The sequence below is a fragment of the Lissotriton helveticus genome, chromosome 10, assembly GCF_964261635.1.
Source record: "Lissotriton helveticus chromosome 10, aLisHel1.1, whole genome shotgun sequence".
NCBI classification, from domain to species: Eukaryota; Metazoa; Chordata; class Amphibia; order Caudata; family Salamandridae; genus Lissotriton; species Lissotriton helveticus.
Genome location: NC_136071.1, coordinates 92,825,226 through 92,845,765, shown reverse-complemented (window position 1 = coordinate 92,845,765; position 20,540 = coordinate 92,825,226). Strand labels below are relative to the sequence as shown.

General features: G+C 53.7%; 1 protein-coding gene across 1 annotated transcript in view; it reads right to left on the bottom strand.

Annotated features, from left to right (window-relative positions):
- The window catches only part of CASKIN1 (CASK interacting protein 1), a 776,040-nt gene extending 756,234 nt beyond the window's left edge, over window positions 1-19,806 (bottom strand). Inside the window, exon 1 of the mRNA XM_078664842.1 lies at window positions 19,052-19,806. Coding sequence (XP_078520968.1) covers window positions 19,052-19,145 — 94 coding nt within the window. The 5' untranslated portion in view covers window positions 19,146-19,806. The remainder of the gene's footprint in view (window positions 1-19,051) is intronic.
- Window positions 19,807-20,540: the final 734 nt, after the last annotated feature.

The following is a 20,540-nucleotide window of genomic DNA, read 5'->3' as shown; positions in this document are numbered from 1 at the left end:
TCCCGTGCAGTGTGGTAGCAGTGTCTGGTGCGTGCATCACTCATGTACAGTGTGGTGCAGTGTTTGGTGCTTGGATAACTCCTGTGCAGTGTGGTAGCAGTGTCTGATGCATGTGCTTTTCTGCCCCCCACCCCCCGTTCCCTCGTTCTGCTCGCTTTTCTGCCCCCCAGCCCCCTGTTGCCTCGTTGTGCTCGCTTTTCTGCCCCCCACCCCCCTGTTGCCTCGTTGTGCTCCCTTTTCTGCCCCCACCCCCCTGTTGCCTCGTTGTGCCCGCTTTTCTGCCTCCCACCCCCCTGTTCCCTAGTTCTGCTTGCTTTTCTGCCACCCACCCCCTGATCCTTGGTCTGCTCGCTTTTCTGCCCCCCACCCCCCTGATCCTCGTTGTGCTTGCTTTTCTGCCGCCCTCGTTCCTCGTTGTGTGTGTGTGTGTGTGTGGCTCTGTGTGTGTGGGGGCCGTTGTGTGTGTGGCTCTGTGTGTGTGTGGAGGGCTCTGTGTGTGTGTCTGGGGCGCTCTGTGTGTGTGTGGGGCGCTGTGTGTGTGGGGGCTCTGTGTGTGTGGGGGGCTCTATGTGTGTGTGGGGGGCTCTGTGTGTGTGTGTGGGGCTATGTGTGTGTGTGGGGGGCTCTGTGTGTGTGTGGCTCTGTGTGTGTGGGGGCCGTTGTGTGTGTGTGTGTGGCTCTGTGTGTGTGTGTGGGTGGGGCTCTCTGTGTGTGTCTGGGGTACTCTGTGTGTGTGGGGGGGCTATGTGTGTGTGTCTGGGGTGCTCTGTGTGTGGGGGGCTCTGTGTGTGTGGGGTGGGCTCTGTGTGTGGGGGGCTCTGTGTGTGTGGGGGGGGCTCGGTGTGTGTGTGGGGGCTATGTGTGTGTGTGTGTGTGGCTGTGTGTGTGTGTGGCTGTGTGTGTATGTGTGTGTGGGGCTGTGTGTGTGTGTGGTGCTCCGTGTGTGTGGGGGGGCTCTGTGTGTGTGGGGGGCTGTGTGTGTGTGTGTGGGGCTCTGTGTGTGTGGGGGGGGCTCTGTGTGTGTGTGTGGGGGGCTCTGTGTGAAAGGGGGCTGTGTGTGTGGGGGGGGACTCTGTATGTGTGTGTGTGAGGGGGGCTCTGTGTGTGGGGGGGCTCTGTGTGTGTGTGTGTGGGGGGGCTCTGTGTGCGTGTGAGTGTGGGGCTCTGTGTGTGTGTGGGGGGGCTCTGTGTGTGTGTGGCTCTGTGTGTGTGTGTGTGGGGCTGTGTGTGTGGGGGGGCTGTGTGTGTGTGGGGTGTGTGTGGGGCTGTGTATGTGTGGTCTGTGTGTGGATGTGTGTGTGGGGGGCTGTGTGTGTGTGGGGCTGTGTGTGTGTGGGGCTGTGTGTCGGGCTGTGTGTGTGTGGGGGGGGGCTCTGTGAGTGTGTGTGTGTGGCTCTGTGTGTGTGTGTGGCTCTGTGTGTGTGGCTCTTTGTGTGTGTGGCTCTGTGTCCACTAATACTCTCCACTACTCTCTAATGCTCACCTATTGCCATTGTAAATGGCAATACCATGTATTTATGTTTAAAAAAAAAATGAAAAAAATGCCATTTGCAGTGCCAATAGCTCTAACTTTAATAAAGTCGAGACCATTGCATTGTAAATGCTTGTTGGCATTAGTTTCCCTCACGTCCAAAATGCTGTTTGCGCAAAGAAAATAGCTCTAAATGCAACAGAACATAAACAGCAGGTCGAGCAGCCGCTCATGCTCGCTAAATGTGCTCTCGCAGTAGGATTTTTTCAACTATAATACTCAATAATGCGAGCAGGCGTAATCGCGTTATTATCTGCAATCCGGCATCAGTGAAAAATGCTAAATTACTAAAATGATTCCTATTCCTCCGGAGTAATTTAAATTCTTCCCAGGTTTATTGTATATGCAATTGGTCAAATGCTGTGTGACACCTCTAAGCATTGTGGACTGTTTTAGTCAACAGCACTTGGCATGCTAAGACTTTTGACGCCTCACTGTGGCCTAATGGCTAGAGCAGTCGACCTCGAAGCTGGGGAACCTGGTTCGAGTCTCGGCAGGGATGCTCAACATCCTGTGATTCTGGGAAAATCACTTAATCTCACCATGCCTAACAAAATGAATGTATCTGTATGTAACGCAACTGGTGCTCATGTAAAGCGCCCTGATACCCTCGGGTTGAGTTGTGCTATATAAAAGTACAAAAAAAAAGCTAAAAGTTCTGGAATGCATGTGTGGTTGTCTAGAAAGTTAGGGCTGGCTGAAGCACACAAGACAAGGAGCAGCTTGGCAGAGATTCAAACTGCTAAGTGTTTGTGTAATGCTCCATGTGCTGTTTGTTTGGTGCAGAGAGGCATCTTGCTTTAATCTGTTTTAAACACGTGTTTCTGTATAACATGCACAGATTTAGTAAAAAACAAAGATTCACAGCAGGACAGGGCAGAAACAAAGGCAGAAATTCAGGTAACGAAAAAAAGCAAATGCAATGAGTCAAATTGGGTCCAATTGTGGTTCCATGGGTGGTATATATTACAGGTTTCAGACGAGTATTGAACTGTTTGCCCCCGCAGTCTTTGCTGCATAAACCACATGCATCAGACTGTTAGTATTTTAACACAATGAAATCTCTGGGCTTCTCCACAAAAAACAATCGCACCATTGATGGTTCTGTACTGTTTGTGAGAGCGCAGCAGTCAACTCGCCCCACGACATGTGTGTGACAGCCAACTAGACACACGCTTTCAGAGAAAGTGAGCACAGGACTGAGGAGTATGTGCACAGGGCTGAGGAGGAGAGAGGAGAGAGTGTGCACAGGGCTGAGGAAGAGAGAGTGTGCACAGGGCTGAGGAAGAGAGAGTGTGTACAGTGCTGAGGAGGAGAGAGTGTGCACAGGGCTGAGGAGGAGAGAGTGTGCACAGGGCTGAGGAGGAGAGAGTGTGCACAGGGCTGAGGAGGAGAGAGTGCACAGGGCTGAGGAGGAGAGAGTGTGCACAGGGCTGAGGAGGAGAGAGTGTGCACAGGGCTGAGGGGGAGAGAGTGTGCACAGGGCTGAGGAGGAGAGAGTGCACAGGGCTGAGGAGGATAGAGTGTCCACAGGGCTGAGGAGGAGAGTGTGCACAGGGCTGAGGAGGAGAGTGTGCACAGGGCTGAGGAGGAGAGTGTGCACAGGGCTGAGGAGGAGAGTGTGCACAGGGCTGAGGAGGAGAGTGTGCACAGGGCTGAGGAGGAGAGTGTGCACAGGGCTGAGGAGGAGAGAGTAAGCGCAGGGCTGAGGAGGAGAGAGTACGCACAGGGCTGAGGGAGAGAGTAGGCACAGGGCTGAGGGAGGAGAGTACGAACAGGGCTGAGGAGGAGAGTGTGCACAGGGCTGAGGAGGAGAGAGTAAGCACAGGGCTGAGGAGGAGAGAGTACGCACAGGGCTGAGGGAGAGAGTACGAACAGGGCTGAGGGGGAGAGTACGAACAGGGCTGAGGGGGAGAGTACGCACAGGGCTGAGGGAGGAGAGTGTGCACAGGGCTGAGGGGGAGACCACGCACAGGGTTGAGGGGGAGACTACGCACATGGCTGAGGGGGAGAGTGTGGAAAGGGCTGAGGGGGAGAGTGTGGAAAGGGCTGAGGGGGAGAGAGTACGCACAGGGCTGAGGGAGAGAGTACGCACAGGGCTGAGGGGGAGAGAGTACGCACAGGGCTGAGAAGGAGAGAGTACGCACAGGGCTGAGGAGGAGAGAGTACGCACAGGGCTGAGGAGGAGAGAGTACGCACAGGGCTGAGGGAGAGAGAGTACGCACAGGGCTGAGGGGGAGAGTACGCACAGGGCTGAGGAGGAGAGTACGCACAGGGCTTAGGAGGAGAGTTTGCACAGGGCTGAGGAGAAGAGAGTACGCACAGGGCTGAGGGAGAGAGTACGCACAGGGCTGAGGGGGAGAGTACGCACAGGGCTGAGGGGGAGAGTATGCACAGGGCTGAGGGGGAGAGTACGCACAGGGCTGAGGAGGAGAGTGTGCACAGGGCTGAGAGGGAGAGTACGCACAGGGCTGAGGAGGAGAGTGTGCACAGGGCTGAGAGGGAGAGTACGCACAAAGCTGAGGAGGAGAGTGTGCACAGGGCTGAGGAGGAGAGTGTGCACAGGGCTGAGGAGGAGACTACGCACAGGGCAGAGGGGGAGAGTACGCACAGGGCTGAGGGGGAGACTACGCACAGGGCTGAGGAGGAGAGTGTGCACAGGGCTGAGAGGGAGAGTACGCACAGGGCTGAGGAGGAGAGTGTGCACAGGGCTGAGGAGGAGAGTGTGCACAGGGCTGAGGAGGAGACTACGCACAGGGCAGAGGGGGATAGTACGCACAGGGCTGAGGGGGAGACTACGCACAGGGCTGAGGGGGAGAGTGTGCACAGGGCTGAGGAGGAGAGTGTGCACAGGGCTGAGGAGGAGAGTGTGCACAGGGCTGAGGAGGAGAGTGTGTACAGGGCTGAGGAGGAGAGTGTGCACAGGGCTGAGAGGGAAAGTATGCACAGGGCTGAGGAGGAGAGTGTGCACAGGGCTGAGGAGCAAACTATGCACAGGGCTGAGGGGGAGACTACGCACAGGGCTGAGGAGGAGACTACGCACAGGGCTGAGGAGGAGAGTGTGCACAGGGCTGAGGAGGAGACTACGCACAGGGCCAAGAAGGAGGGTGCACAGGGCTGAGGAGGAGAGAGTGTGCACAGAGCTGAGGAGGAGAGTACGCACAGGGCTGAGGGGGAGAGTACGCACAGGGCTGAGGGGGAGAGTACGCACAGGGCTGAGGAGGAGACTACGCACAGGGCTGAGGAGGAGAGTGTGCACAGGGCTGAGGAGGAGACTACGCACAGGGCAAAGGAGGAGGGTGCACAGGGCTGAGGAGGAGAGAGTGTGCACAGGGCTGAGGAGGAGACTACGCACAGGGCTGAGGAGGAGACTACGCACAGGGCTGAGGAGGAGACTACGCACAGGGCAGAGGAGGAGAGTACGCACAGGGCTGAGGAGGAGAGCACGCACAAAGCTGAGGAGGAGAGTGTGCACAGGGCTGAGGGGGAGCATGTGCACAGGGCTGAGGAGGACAGTATGCACAGGGCTGATGAGGAGATTGTGCACAGGGCTGAGGAGGAGATTGTGCACAGGGCAGAGGAGGAGAGTAAGCACAGGGCTGAGGATGAGAGCGCGCACAAAGCTGAGGAGGAGAGTGTGCACAGGGCTGAGGGGGAGTATGTGCACAGGGCTGAGAGGGAGAGTACGCACAGGGCTGAGGAGGAGAGTGTGCACAGGGCTGAGGAGCAGACTATGCACAGGGCTGAGGGGGAGACTACGCACAGGGCTGAGGAGGAGACTACGCACAGGGCTGAGGAGGAGAGTGTGCACAGGGCTGAGGAGGAGACTACGCACAGGGCCAAGAAGGAGGGTGCACAGGGCTGAGGGGGAGAGAGTACGCACAGGGCTGAGGAGGAGAGAGTACGCACAGGGCTGAGGGAGAGAGAGTACGCACAGGGCTGAGGGGGAGAGTACGCACAGGGCTGAGGAGGAGAGTACGCACAGGGCTTAGGAGGAGAGTTTGCACAGGGCTGAGGAGGAGAGAGTACGCACAGGGCTGAGGGAGAGAGTACGCACAAGGCTGAGGAGGAGACTACGCACAGGGCTGAGGGAGAGAGTACGCACAGGGCTGAGGGGGAGAGTACGCACAGGGCTGAGGGGGAGAGTATGCACAGGGCTGAGGGGGAGAGTACGCACAGGGCTGAGGAGGAGAGTGTGCACAGGGCTGAGGAGGAGAGTGTGCACAGGGCTGAGAGGGAGAGTACTCACAGGGCTGAGGAGGAGTGTGTGCACAGGGCTGAGGAGGAGAGTGTGCACAGGGCTGAGGAGGAGACTACGCACAGGGCTGAGGGGGAGACTACGCACAGGGCTGAGGAGGAGACTACGCACAGGGCTGAGGAGGAGAGTGTGCACAGGGCTGAGGAGGAGACTACGCACAGGGCCAAGAAGGAGGGTGCACAGGGCTGAGGAGGAGAGAGTGTGCACAGAGCTGAGGAGGAGACTACGCACAGGGCTGAGGGGGAGAGTACGCACAGGGCTGAGGGGGAGAGTACGCACAGGGCTGAGGAGGAGACTACGCACAGGGCTGAGGAGGAGAGTGTGCACAGGGCTGAGGAGGAGACTACGCACAGGGCCAAGGAGGAGGGTGCACAGGGCTGAGGAGGAGAGAGTGTGCACAGGGCTGAGGAGGAGATTACGCACAGGGCTGAGGAGGAGAGTGTGTACAGGGCTGAGGAGGAGACTACGCACAGGGCAGAGGAGGAGAGTACGCACAGGGCTGAGGAGGAGAGCGCGCACAAAGCTGAAGAGGAGAGTGTGCACAGGGCTGAGGAGGACAGTATGCACAGGGCTGATGAGGAGATTGTGCACAGGGCTGAGGAGGAGATTGTGCACAGGGCAGAGGAGGAGAATAAGCACAGGGCTGAGGATGAGAGCGCGCACAAAGCTGAGGAGGAGAGTGTGCACAGGGCTGAGGGGGAGTATGTGCACAGGGCTGAGAGGGAGAGTATGCACAGGGCTGAGGAGGAGAGTGTGCACAGGGCTGAGGAGGAGAGTGTGCACAGGGCTGAGGGGGAGACTACGCACAGGGCTGAGGAGGAGACTACGCACAGGGCTGAGGAGGAGAGTGTGCACAGGGCTGAGGAGGAGACTACGCACAGGGCCAAGAAGGAGGGTGCACAGGGCTGAGGAGGAGAGAGTGTGCACAGAGCTGAGGAGGAGACTACGCACAGGGCTGAGGGGGAGAGTACGCACAGGGCTGAGGGGGAGAGTACGCACAGGGCTGAGGAGGAGACTACGCACAGGGCTGAGGAGGAGAGTGTGCACAGGGCTGAGGAGGAGACTACGCACAGGGCCAAGAAGGAGGGTGCACAGGGCTGAGGAGGAGAGAGTGTGCACAGAGCTGAGGAGGAGACTACGCACAGGGCTGAGGGGGAAACTACGCACAGGGCTGAGGGGGAGAGTACGCACAGGGCTGAGGGGGAGAGTACGCACAGGGCTGAGGAGGAGACTACGCACAGTGCGGAGGAGGAAAGTGTGCACAGGGCTGAGGAGGAGACTACACACAGGGCCAAGGAGGAGGCTGCACAGGGCTGAGGAGGAGAGAGTGTGCACAGGGCTGAGGAGGAGACTACGCACAGGGCTGAGGAGGAGAGTGTGTACAGGGCTGAGGAGGAGACTACGCACAGGGCAGAGGAGGAGAGTACGCACAGGGCTGAGGATGAGAGCGTGCACAAAGCTGAGGAGGAGAGTGTGCACAGGGCTGAGGGGGAGTATGTGCACAGGGCTGAGGAGGACAGTATGCACAGGGCTGATGAGGAGATTGTGCACAGGGCTGAGGAGGAGAGTGTGTACAGGGCTGAGGAGGAGACTACGCACAGGGCTGAGGAGGAGAGCGCACACAAAGTTGAGGAGGAGAGTGTGCACAGGGCTGAGGGGGAGTATGTGCACAGGGCCGAGGAGGAGAGTGTGCACAGGGCTGAGGAGGAGAGTGTGCACAGGACTGAACGGGGCTGAGGAGGAGAGTGAGCACAGGACTGAAGAGGGGATCCTACATAGAGAGGAGATACAGCACAGGGCTGAGGAAGAGAGAGTGCACAGGACTAAGAAGGAGAGATTGCACAGGGCTGAGGGGGAGTGTGTGCACAGGGCTGAGGAGGAGTGTATGCACAGGGCTGAGGAGGAGAGTGAGCAGGAGAGTGAGCAAAGGACTGAGGAGGAGAGTGAGCAAAGGACTGAGGAGGAGAGTGAGCAAAGGACTGAGGAGGAGAGTGAGCACAGGACTGAGGAGGAGTGTATGCACAGGGCTGAGGAGGAGAGTGAGCAGAGGATCAAATAGGAGATCTATACAGGACTGACAAGGCGAGGCTGAGCAGGGCTGAGAAGGAGAGTGAACACAGGACTGGAGAGGGGAACCTGGAGAGGACTAAGGAGGAGAGTCTGCATAGGGCTGAGGAGGAGAGTGAGCACAGGACTGGGAAGGAGAGTCTGCAGAGGGCTGAGGAGGGGAGCCTGCGCCGGACTCAGGAGGGAAGCCTGCAACGGACTCAGGAGGGGAGCCTGCGCCGGACTCAGGAGAGAAGCCTGCAACGGACTCAGGAGGGGAGCCTGCGCCGGACTCAGGAGGGGAGCCTGCGCCGGACTCAGGAGGGGAGCCTGCGCCGGACTCAGGAGGGGAGCCTGCGCCGGACTCAGGAGGGAAGCCTGCGCCGGACTCAGGAGGGGAGCCTGTGCCGGACTCAGGAGGGGAGCCTGTGCCGGACTCAGGAGGGGAGCCTGTGCCGGACTCAGGAGGGGAGCCTGTGCCGTACTCAGGAGGGGAGCCTGCGCCGGACTCAGGAGGGGAGCCTGCGCCGGACTCAGGAGGGAAGCCTGCAACGGACTCAGGAGGGGAGCCTGTGCCGGACTCAGGAGGGGAGCCTGTGCCGGACTCAGGAGGGGAGCCTGTGCCGGACTCAGGAGAGGAGCCTGTGCCTGACTCAGGAGGTGAGCCTGCAACAGACTCAGGAGGTGAGCCTGCAACAGACTCAGGAGGGGAGCCTGCACCGGACTCAGGAGGGGAGCCTGCACCGGACTCAGGAGGGGAGCCTGCACCGGACTCAGGAGGGGAGCCTGCGCCGGACTCAGGAGGGGAGCCTGCGCCGGACTCAGGAGGGGAGCCTGCGCCGGACTCAGGAGGGGAGCCTGCACCGGACTCAGGAGGGGAGCCTGCGCCGGACTCAGGAGGGGAGCCTGCGCCGGACTCAGGAGGGGAGCCTGCGCCGGACTCAGGAGGGGGCCTGCATTGTACTGATGTAGGGAATCTTCACAGGATTGAGGGCTGGAGCCTTCACAGTATTGAGGAGGAACGCCTGCCTCCCTCCACTATACTTATAAAGGAAGCCTGCTCTGGGTCGAAAGAGGGGTCTGCACTGTTCTAAGGGGGGCTGCACAGGGACTGGTGTGTGATGCTCTCGCCAGCACCAGCGGGAGCCAGCAGCTCCTGTTAATGCCGCCGTGTCTGGCTTTCAGCTCCTGGCAGCTCTGGCCCAACAACTCTTTGAGTCAGCAGAAGTGGGACAGTGCGCCCCGGCTGCAGGATCAGACGCTGGCCTGTCTGGAAACCCTGAGAACTTTCCAAAACAGGCTTTGCGGTGCGAGCAGAGCCGGGAGTCACTGTAAAGAATCCTGCTCTTCAGCTGCAGCAAGAGCTTGTTAGAAAGGTGACTTAAGTGCAGAAGAGTACGGTCTGGTCTAGTCTACGATATTGTCTCCCATAATCCTCTGCTCTGTAGATATGTAAACAGTGCCCCAGCGCTGAACAAAAACACAATATATGACCCGTCCTGGCCGAACAACCCGCGGTTCGGTCCTCCAAGGTAAATCCTGGTCCGAAACTCTAGGATTCTCAGCTATCGGGAGATACCAGGTCTGAATTTGCACGCTTCTCTGCTCTATAGTCGCTCCAGGGTGGTCTACTCTCCCATCACCCCCTGCTCCATGGTCTGCCCTGGTCTGCTGCACTCTCCCATGATCCTCTGCTCTATGATGAGTCCTGAAATGAGGACATCCTCTCCCATCAACCTCTCTCCATGGTTAACCATGGTCTGATACCTTGTCCCATGATCCTCTGCTCCATGATCAGTCCTGTGATGACGACATCCTCTTTCATGAAGCTCTGCTCCATGGTCAGTCCGGGACTGATGCCCTCGGATATCCTCTCCCATGAACGTACACTCTATGATCAGTCCTGACATCACAGCATCCTCTCTCGAGATCCTCGACTCCATGGTGAGTTCTGGACTGAGACCAACTCCCATGATCCTCTACTTCATGATCTGGATTGAGATCATCTCCCATGATCCTCTACTCCATGGTGAGTCCTGGACTAAGACAATCTCCCATGATCCTCTACTTCATGGGGAGTCCTGGACTGAGACCATCTCCCATGATCCTCTACTTCATGATCCGGACTGAGACCATCTCCCATGATCCTCTCCTCCATGGTGAGTCCTGGACTGACTCCATCTCCCATGATCCTCTACTCCATGGTGAGTCCTGGACTAAGACAATCTCCCATGATCCTCTACTTCATGGGGAGTCCTAGACTAAGACCATCTCCCATGATCCTCTACTTCATGATCCGGACTGAGACCATCTCCCATGATCCTCTACTCCATGGTGAGTCCAGGACTGACTCCATCTCCCATGATCCTCTACTTCATGGTGAGTCCTGGACTGAGACCATCTCCCATGATCCTCTACTTCATGGTGAGTCCTGGACTGGGACCATCTCCCATGATCCTCTACTTCATGGTGAGTCCTGGACTGGGACCATCTCCCATGATCCTCTATTTCATGATCTGGATTGAGATCATCTCCCATGACCCTTTACTTCATGGTTAGTCCTGGACTGAGACAATCTCCCATGATCCTTTACTTCATGGGGAGTCCTGGACTGAGACCATCTCCCATGATCCTCGACTCTATGGTGACTCCTGATCTGAACCCATCTCCCATGATCCTCGACTCTATGGTGAGTCCTGGTCTGAGCCCATCTCCCATGATCCTCTGCTCCATGGTGAGTCCTGGACTGAGACCATCTGATGCTCTACTCCATGGTGAGTCCTAGACTGTGACAATCTCCCATGATCCTCTGCTTCATGGCCAGTCTTCTTCATCTGATGCCGAAGCCCACGACCATTTATTCTGGTGCCATTTATTCTGGTGCGATTCCCCGCCCCATGTTGTCCTGCTCTATGGCAGCTTTTCTCTGATATACTCTCCCATGATCCTTTGCTGGAAGTTAAGTGCAGGTCGGATACCCCGAAATCCTCTTAGGATGGGTCTGTCCTTGTCTGCCATCATCTCCCATGATCCTCCACTGTCTGCCCAGGTCCGATTTCCCATGATCCTCTATTCTTTGGTCAGGTCTGCCACAGAACGAGAACACATGCATTTTATCAGGGTGATCCACCCCCCCTTTGCATCAGGACACTCCCACCCCGTAATGTGCAACACTAACATGCGCATTCCAGTACTAGCTTCCACTGTCGAGCACTGACACTCACACTTCTGTACTGGGCTTCCCCTGCAGGGTACTTGCATCCAGTGCTTTAAATGGGCCGGTACTGTCTGGTACGGAGTACCAGCACTTTTTTATTTTGGGAGGGAGAGTACCGGCACTTCTCAAGAGAAATGCAATACTTTCAATTGGAGAGTACCGGCACTTCTCAGAAACAAGCAGTACTCTGCTACAGAGTACCTGCACTTCTATTTTTCCATTTCAAGCACTGCTTGCATCCACTGTCCAGGCCTCTGCTCTCACCAGCACGCACTGCCATTTTAGGGCACAAACCTTGCTGAACTATCTGTGTTTATTTTGAAAAAAAATGAGTCTCCGCGTCCAGCTCTGGCGAAGTGTCACTACATAGACATATTGCTCGGCTTTCATCCCTGCAGACTCGCGCTCCTCGCTCAGCACAGACTCTGGTGACGTCGTCTCAGAAAGGAGGGTGAGTGAGACAGAGTGAAAGCAGCGCAGTTAATTACCAGTGAAAGGTTCTGGGCAGATCAGATCTGTCCTGAGCCAGGCTAGTGGCATTTACAATAACGAGCTCGTTTGCTGCTACTGCTGCTCGGACGTATTCTGCAAAACTACTAACTCATCTGGCTGCATGTGTGACCTTAGGCAGATCTGGAAGGGGTTATAGCTGTGTTGGTGACAAATCCGGGTCAAAATCTGTGAAGTGTATTTGTGTGGCTTGTTTACATAGGGTTGTCACTTCGGTCTCGGTTGTCATGGCACCATATTGCCTGTCCATAATTACATTTGATGGCGCGATGCATTCTGGGTGTTGTAGTGTCTGTTAGCTTCCACTGGGTCTTTTCAATTGGCATATCTTCTGAATCCAAATAACTGACTAACATATCCACCACTCAAATTACTTGCATATTTTCACTATACTAATTCAACACTAATCCTTTATGGGTTCCGGAGTAGCGTGCTACTCGCCAAAAAAGCTTGTCAACACCCCATCAGGGGTAACAAGCGCTATATAAATGCAAACCTTTTTCCTTCTTCTATCCCTCCCTATCCTTCTGAATCCAAATAACTGACTAACATATTCACCACTCAAATTACTTTCATATTTCACTATACTAATTCAACACTAATCCTTTATGGGTTTCGGAGTAGCATGCTAATCACCGAAAAAGCGATTTGACGCCTCGTTAGAAGTAGTAAGCGCTATATAAATGCAATTACAATATCTGATAACAGTGATATGAGCGTAAGAGCCGAGAGCTGGATACACGGAGCCCCGATATACGGGCATGGTAGTGACCCTATATTTGGTTCATAAAGCTTAGCACATTGCTTCTTTCTTCTCGTTGGTGTCAAAGGTAACCGATCCATCTTCTGTCCCATCCGGGAGAAAGAAATGCGATTACTGTTCCCCATTCCAGAGGAATTTTTGGGTCTGACCAAATGTCATCCAAAAAACACCACATCTGGGAGGAGACATGGGGCGGGACAGGAAGAAGACCCGGATAGGTTGGAGCGCAGGGGAACCTTGGAAACGTAGTCCTGCCTGGTCTGGAAGAGGAAGAAGGGACCAATCGTCTATGACCACCTCCTTCAAATTCCAGCCCACAGGAGGACCAGCATCTTCAACCCACATGCTGGAGCCTACAGAAAACCCCACGGAGGCGTATACCAGAGCTCTCTGGGTTCATTGTCCCACCTTCCTCTATAAATTAGGCTTTATATTCACATTTACAAGTCTAGGTCTGGGTTTGAGGTTTCGCAGTCAGTCCACCCTGGTAATTATGCACCAGAATTCCCACAAGTGGCAGGAAACAAGCCAGCCTATTCCTCTGGCCATCACACTCTCGTCCAGGAATAAAATTGTCCTGGTGCAAACCAGCCACACAGTAGTAACTGGTTCCTGGTGCGGAGCGAGGCCGTTCAGCTCTGCAGTAGCTGTAGGACCATTCACAAACATGGTTGGTGCTGGAATAATATATGGAAGTAACATTAGGATTTACTGCAGGGATGTGTTGTATGAAGTCAGTTAATACAGGATAACTTAAGTGTTCCTCATTTGTAGCTGTCCATTTTGAATTTCGCCATGTCAGGAGTTTTGAGGGTGGTATTAATGGAAGAAGGTTCTCCAATTTCACTAAGATGTGAGCAATCACGTCTCATGTACCACACGTAACAATGCATGCAGCTAACTAGTAATCACACACTTGTTTGCAGATTATAAGGGATCATAGAAGGCAGCGATCCATTGCAGAACCGAGTATGTTTGTGGCAACCACAAAAAAGCCTCACACACCACATCACATGATGTAAACATGGCACCATAACAGTCCAGCTCTTCGGAATATCTACTCAGTGCCCAAAAACTCTCGCTTATGTTTCCAGCCAGGGCAAGTACTTTCCTAGATTGAGGTCTATCTACTCATAGGTCTTTCTATAACAGGTCGCCTGGTTCCAACCTGAACGTTATTACTTTATTTTATGGTGGTTCTCAGAGTGGTCGTTTATCCCTGAAGGTCAGGGAGCGCTTTACCTAGCAAACAGGATACATGGCCCACATTTGAAGGACATACTAATTTGTTCACATAGGAAGTCGTATCATTTAAGAAACATGAAGAGGATAAACACAATTATTCCAGTGGGAAGAAGCGGCTAGGTGTCTACTGTGTAGACAGTAGACAGGTAAGACAATGCTAAAGAGATGGGCTTTGAATTGTTTCCTGAATTGCACCAATGAGAGGGGAGTCTAAGGTGGAAAAGGTGACCATTGCATATTCTGGGTCCCTATGCCAAACTAGCTGACTGGTTTGCGCGTTCCTTGTACGTCTTTTGAGTTTCCAGCCTGGCAAGGGATGTGTCTGATTAGTTTGTAATCCACTGGAGCCCTGAGTTTGGATGCAAGGTAGTCATGCTTTCTCATCTGAAGTACTTTGTTGACTTCATTTAAAGCGGTGGCCAAGAGGAGGATCCACTGTAGATCTTCCAAGGTAGCAGAAACGTGTTCAGACTTTCTTCGGTTGGTAACAAATTGAGCTGCTGAATGAAAAGCTGCTTAAATTGGTGTCAGTGAGGAGCCAGGGAGGCGAGTAAATAAAGTGTTGCCTTCATTAAGCTGAGACAGGTCATGGGCATGGACTGGAAGTTCATAGCTGGGAAGTAGGGCTTTAGTTTTATACAGTAATGTAAGCTTGAACTAAGCTAACGGTGCTTTTCTTTTTTGATTGACATGATCGTTGAATTAAAGTGGCGTCTCTGAGAAAGAACATAGAATTGATAGTGAGTGAACGGCCAGGAAGAAACCATCTAAATCCAAATTGGCGACCCACTCCAAGAGGAATAGTTTGATTATTCTGCCATTAATGAGGACACATTTAGTCTGTATTAGGTTGAGTTTAAGGTATACTGAAGGCGTCTGTCTGTGAATTAGATCTCGGTAGGATAAAAGCTGAAGAACGCGCCTAGTCGATGACACTTTAACGTATAATCCAGTCTCCACAGTATATTGGCGGATGGCAGTGTCTTGTTTCCTTAGGGGTACTCGCAGTGGATCCATGTCACTTTTACCCTCTTGGGAGTGACAACGGAGTCCTAGGTTCTTCTCCGGACGAGCACAGTTGGAGCCCTGCAGAATTCTATCCATGCAGCTTGTTGTCTGCCAGAGAGATATGTGGTGATAAATATAGTGAGGCAATTTACACTGTATCTGTGATGCTTGTGGGTAAGCGGAGAGTATTGAGGAGAACTGGGTGTTTGATGTTAGCCAACGCCACAACAGTTCAAGCAGTAACAGCAGACAGGAACCACCATTTTGAGTTATATTAGAATGTCATCTACAACTCGGATCTACAATTGACGGCCTCTATTCTACAGCCCGGGCGACAGCCAGAGAGATGGTTGTTAAGACTGGGGATTGTGGTAGAGAATCTGAAATCCCAAATATCTATGGGTCACAATATCATGACCACAATATCAAGGAACAACATATTGTGCGGGAAAGTGCTCAGAGGGAGGTAAGGATTGATTATAAACTCTACATCTACATTCCTTGATGATGTTATTGATATATAGATATATATATATATATATATATATATATATATATATATATATATATATATATATATATATATATATATATATATATATATATATGTATATATATATATGTATAGATAGATAGATAGATAGATAGATAGATAGATAGATAGATAGATAGATAGATAGATAGATAGATAGATAGATAGATAGATAGATAGATAGATAGATAGATAGATAGATAGATAGATAGATAGGATAGGATAGATAATAAATTCTGCATCTACATTCCTTGATGATATATATCTACAAGGTACAAATATGTGGAGTCAGGTATAGGAAAGGGTAGACAACGTTTACAACGAAACTTTTACCACGCACTACCATTACAACGCAGGCATTACAACGCAAACCATTACAACGCATTGCGCTGGGGGGCGCTCTAGGATAGGGAATAAGTTTAATTTTCTATCCAACACCTTCCCTAGTGTCCACGGGGACTGGAGTTGGAATAGAAAATTATACTTACCACTATCCAGCACCTCTAAGCGCTATGCGTTGTAAAAGTTTGCGATGTAAAAACCGCGTTGTAAAGGTATGCGTGGTAAAAGTATGCATTGTAACGTCATACATCCATAGGAAAGGTTTAGAAACCTACCTTTCGAAATGTTATACTTCGATATTGTGGCCAGGATACTATGACCCGTTGATATCTGGGTTTTTGATATCCTCAGCCCACACCCAGACTGATGACTTTCATGAAGGTGTTCAGCGATAGGCCCTTTCAAGAAATGTTCCATGGACGAGAAGGCCTGTCATGGGTCGGCCAACGCGCATCTCATCAGGGTTTTTTTTTTGCATGTTCTGAGTGCTACTTTGAGGAAGCAAGGTGAGCTGAAAATTTAGATTTACACCAGGATGTTTCAAGTTTGCTGATGTTTCGGTAGTATTCAGTTCCAGACTGTACCAAGGTGCAGAGGGGTCTGACCTTCTTCAGGTAAAAAGGAGCACAGATGTCTGCTGGTGTCTGAAGGACCTGTTCAGTGTGGAGAGCAGTGTTGGTCAATGCGTGTTGTGGAAGGGAGTGGGATCAGTGTTTTTGCTTGCACACTTATGCACCCAATGCCTTGTGTGTAAGGGAGAGGTTCTCAGAGACAGCCATGCTATCTCTGGTACACTCCTGTATCCCCCGCCCTATGGATGGGGGGTATTTTCTCAAAGATGCATGGCTGTCTCTGACACACTCCTGCACCCCAAGCTCTATGGATCAGAGAGATGTTCATGGCCAAGGGGTTCGTGCATCTTATGCATCCCAGGCTCTGTGTGTGAGGGTGATGTTCTCAGAGATGCATGGCTGTCTTTGATGCAATCCTGTATCCCACCCCCTATGGATATATATCCCTGGAGAGGTATTCTCAGAGAGAACCATGCTGTCTCTTATACACTCCTGTACCCCACGCCCTACGGATGAGGGAGATGGTCCTTGCCAAGGTGTTCCTGCATCTTATGTAAGTCAGGCCAGGGAGTGAGTGAAATGTTCCCAAACACTGCCACGCTGGCACTTATGCACCCGGAACCTTGAGCGGGGGAATGATGGAGTCATGTGTCCCTTTTACCTGTCCTGCTTCTGGAGAGATGTTGAGTGTACATTCCGTGCACAGTCAGGCCCAGGGTGTGCGGGAGATGCCCTATGCACTATCTTTCCTCATCCACTTTCCCCCTCCTTTCATGTATTACAAAGAGGGGGGGCTGATTTTTATGTTTAAAAAAGTGTCTATTGCAGCAGCAAAGCCTTCACCCTGGACAGACATCTGCCTCCCCCCTCACCCTCCCAGTTCCTGATCAGCAGTGCCCCCTCCCCCCAGCCACCTCTATGCAGCAGCCTCGGCAGGCGAACAGCCCACATGAGTGGGACCTGCTGGCCTTCACGTAGGGCTCCAGCAGACACGTCTGTGCAGTGTGCAGACCCGGCAAGCCTTCGCTAATGCCACACGCAGACCCAGCAACAGAAGGGCGAGCATTGATATTATAATATCAGAAGTGCAGCTGGCGGAAACCTAAGCTAATGAAATAGAAAACGACCGAAAAAAAAGTGGCTGAAATCAGCAATTAACACGGTATCTGATTGGAAACACTCTGCTGTGAAACAGCAGCACGAGCAAAATCATTTTCAAGAACTTAATTTTAACAATTAAAGGGCTTTTAAATGTGATGATGTGTAGTGGTAGTAGAAACAGATGTTATTGCAATCTTCGCACCTCCTTAAAAAGGACAAGCTGGTCCTGGACATAAAATTGGCGACGAGCTCGGTGTTCCAAACATTCTAGGCTCTTCCCACAGTATTGTTAGAATTTTTAATTCATTTTCCAATTCTTTCTTTCCAAACAAAAATTGTCAACCAAAAGTATAGTAAATTCTGCATTTGAATTTCTATCAAATTTTTTCCACCAAAGCAATTTTGAGCATTTCCTGTCGCCACACCATCAGTCTAGCCACCGTAAGAACCCAACGGGCAATGCCCCATCCCACCTTGAACATGCCATCCCACATGCCACTCTGACCTGCAGTGCAATACACACTGCCAACATAGCCAGCGCTGGAAAACTCTATTCTTATCTCCATGGCAACCTCACAAGCACTGGCAATCTCTCTGGCACGCTTCACGCCCTCCTGGCCATGAGCAGTAGACAATATTGATATGCCCCGTGGCAGACTGGCACGCCTAGCATCTCTTGAGCAATGCACAGATCACACTTAACCGGTACCCGAATGTGATATCTTGTGCACAATAACAGTTTGGCCAATACAGACAACACATGTGCCATGGCAAACGCCCACATAATAAGTACCAGAGCGCCATATCACATACTGTGACCATTACTGACAAACGTATGTGCAATGCCTAGCGCCTACCTAACCAGCACCAGAAACTGTCCCTGCCCTGTGGCAGCCTGACCATTATTCATAATATCTGTGCCAAGCGTAGTACCCACTGGACTGTTTCCAGAAGACTAGAGTCAGTGCTACATGACTCTCTAACTAGCAGTAAACAACATAACCAGTACCATGAGGCCATATTCCATACCCACTGACAGGCTAACTAGTAGCCTTTGCCCATTGGCCGCTCCCAGGAGACTCGTAATCATTCTTAACCGGTGCAAACAATATCCAGGAAATGTGCAGACGAGGTTTAATTTCAACAGAGTGCACCCACCTCCCTGGTACTGGCAACCCCTGCGTACTGTGCCGTGCCATCCTCGCCCTGTACAGCAGCTGGTCAAGCTGGCAATGAGGAGTCTGGGCTGCCCACCTCTGATTTCTTCTGTCAGGGGAGTGCATGGACATGTGCCCGTCTGCCCCTGACCCTTAGAAGAGGTGCCAGGGCATTAGGTGGCAGCCCCACCCCCCCTCACAGAGAGGTAGGCACCGGTGGCGGGCGCTAGTCTGAAAGCTGCATGGCACTGGTGGTCAGCTGTTTACAGGAGAGCGCTGTGTCCAGCAGAGGACTGCTGGGCAGCACTGGCGGTCAGCTGTGCTGCTGGGCAGTGGTTCGTGTGCTGTACCTATGGAAGCCCCCGCGGTACCGAACACTCGGTGGGCATCAGTGTGCTCTGGTACACTCCACCCCCTCCCCCCACCGGTCTGCACGAGTACAGACCTCCACCATGCCATTGGTCAGCGTTAGTGGACAGCTCCGCTCTCCACGTCAATGGCCAGCAGTAGGTTACTGGTGACCCCAGGCCATTGGTCAGCGCTAATGGCAGCAATGGGTTCCTGCTCACGCCCCTCTGCCATTGGCCAGCGGTGGATACGGGGACCCCTCTCCCTCGTGCCATTGGTCAGCCCTGGTGCACAGCAATGGGGTTTTTGCACCCCTTGACCATGCCGCTGTCCAGCACTAGTGATCAGAGGAGGATGCTGAGCTGCCCCCCTCCCCTCCCGCCATTGGTGCACAGCCGCCCCTCCCCCTCCCGGTACTCACTGGCTTTGCCCGGCCTCGGCCTCTGCAGCAGCTTCTGCACCGTGATCAGGTCCTCGGTCTTCACTGCCTGCAGCAGCTCCTGGTCCTTTCCCATCGCAGAGTCTCCAGGGGGGGCCGGGGGGGTCCTCAGATCCGGGCAGTGCGGTTCGGGGGGGCGGGCGGTCTCCCGGTGCCCTCAGAGCATCCTTCCCGTGCGCCGGGAGCGGCTGCGTGCACATCCAGGGATGCAGGGGGCGGGCGGGCGGGGGTGAATCACGAGGACGCCGGGGAGGCGAGCGGGGCACACGCCTGGGCCCGGGTTGCCTTCTTGTAGGGCGCCATAGCACCGGGGATCCGCTGAGAATTCACCAAGAGGGGCCGGTCCCCCCCGCGCGCAGGCGCTACAGAGCAGACAGGGCTTCGAGGCGCCTCTAAAGGGGCAGGGATCCCCTCGCCATCACCCCCAGCATCCAGGAAAGCCCCCTTTCAGAGGGGCCGGAGTCAGCTCCGCGCATCGATGCCCGAAAATGGTCAATCCGTAGGGTGGCAGGTTTTGGGGGGATAGATCCGCAGGGATGGGGGTGCTTTCCACACAGGCAGCCAGCCAGGCTTCAATCCCAAATGCACGCTTCTGGGGAGACCCCTCACAACCCCGAGGGCACAGGGGGCCTTGAAGCGGCTGCAGCGAGACGAAGGCGCGGGGGAAGCCCAGCCTCGGTGTCCGCTGGGCGCTGCAGGAGCGGGTGGACCCGGGCAGCGCAGGCTCTGCAGGGCTCTCCTCCCTCACTATCCCCCCTCCTTCCACCCGCCTCCCTCTCCCAGAGCCCGCCCCCTCGCTCCCTGACTCCGCCCCCTCCTTCTTTGCTCCCCCCCCTTCACTCCGTTTCCCTCCCCCTCTGCCCCCTTCACTCTGCTCCTCGCTCGGTTTTCTTGTTTTCTTCCACCTGTTTCTCCCTCTAGCTCTCCTCATTTTCCTGTCTCATATCCCTTAGCGCTCTCTCTTTCCCGTACTCGCGTTTTTGTCACAGCGCTACCACAATACAGCGCGCCACTACCGGGCTGTATATGGAAAGTCCTTTTCAAATATTCATGAGAGCGTGAGAGGTCATTTAAATACTCCTCCCACCACACTCCGACCCCGCCTTCCCTCCTCCCTCCACTCCATCCATCCTTTCCCATCTCTTCCCCCTCCCCGCCCCCCTGTGACTGATTTTGTAACGTAATATAACGCACGGGGCTTTATTTACCGCGAGTAAACAGAGACGTGCTGCCTCTTGCGGTATTTCTTTAACAGAATGGTCTCGACCCTCCGCTCTTTTCTGGATACCTGGACATCCCCCCTCTCTTCATCCCCCCCTTACAGCCTCATGCCCAATAAACTCCTCCCCGTCCCGCCTGTTCCTCCCCCGGCGGTCCTCTGTCTATCCAGTTATCCCGGCTCAACCCCGGCCATTCCGCTAAATATTTCACTATCTTTCTCGTCTTCCCTCTCTCTGCCTGTTTCTCCCCT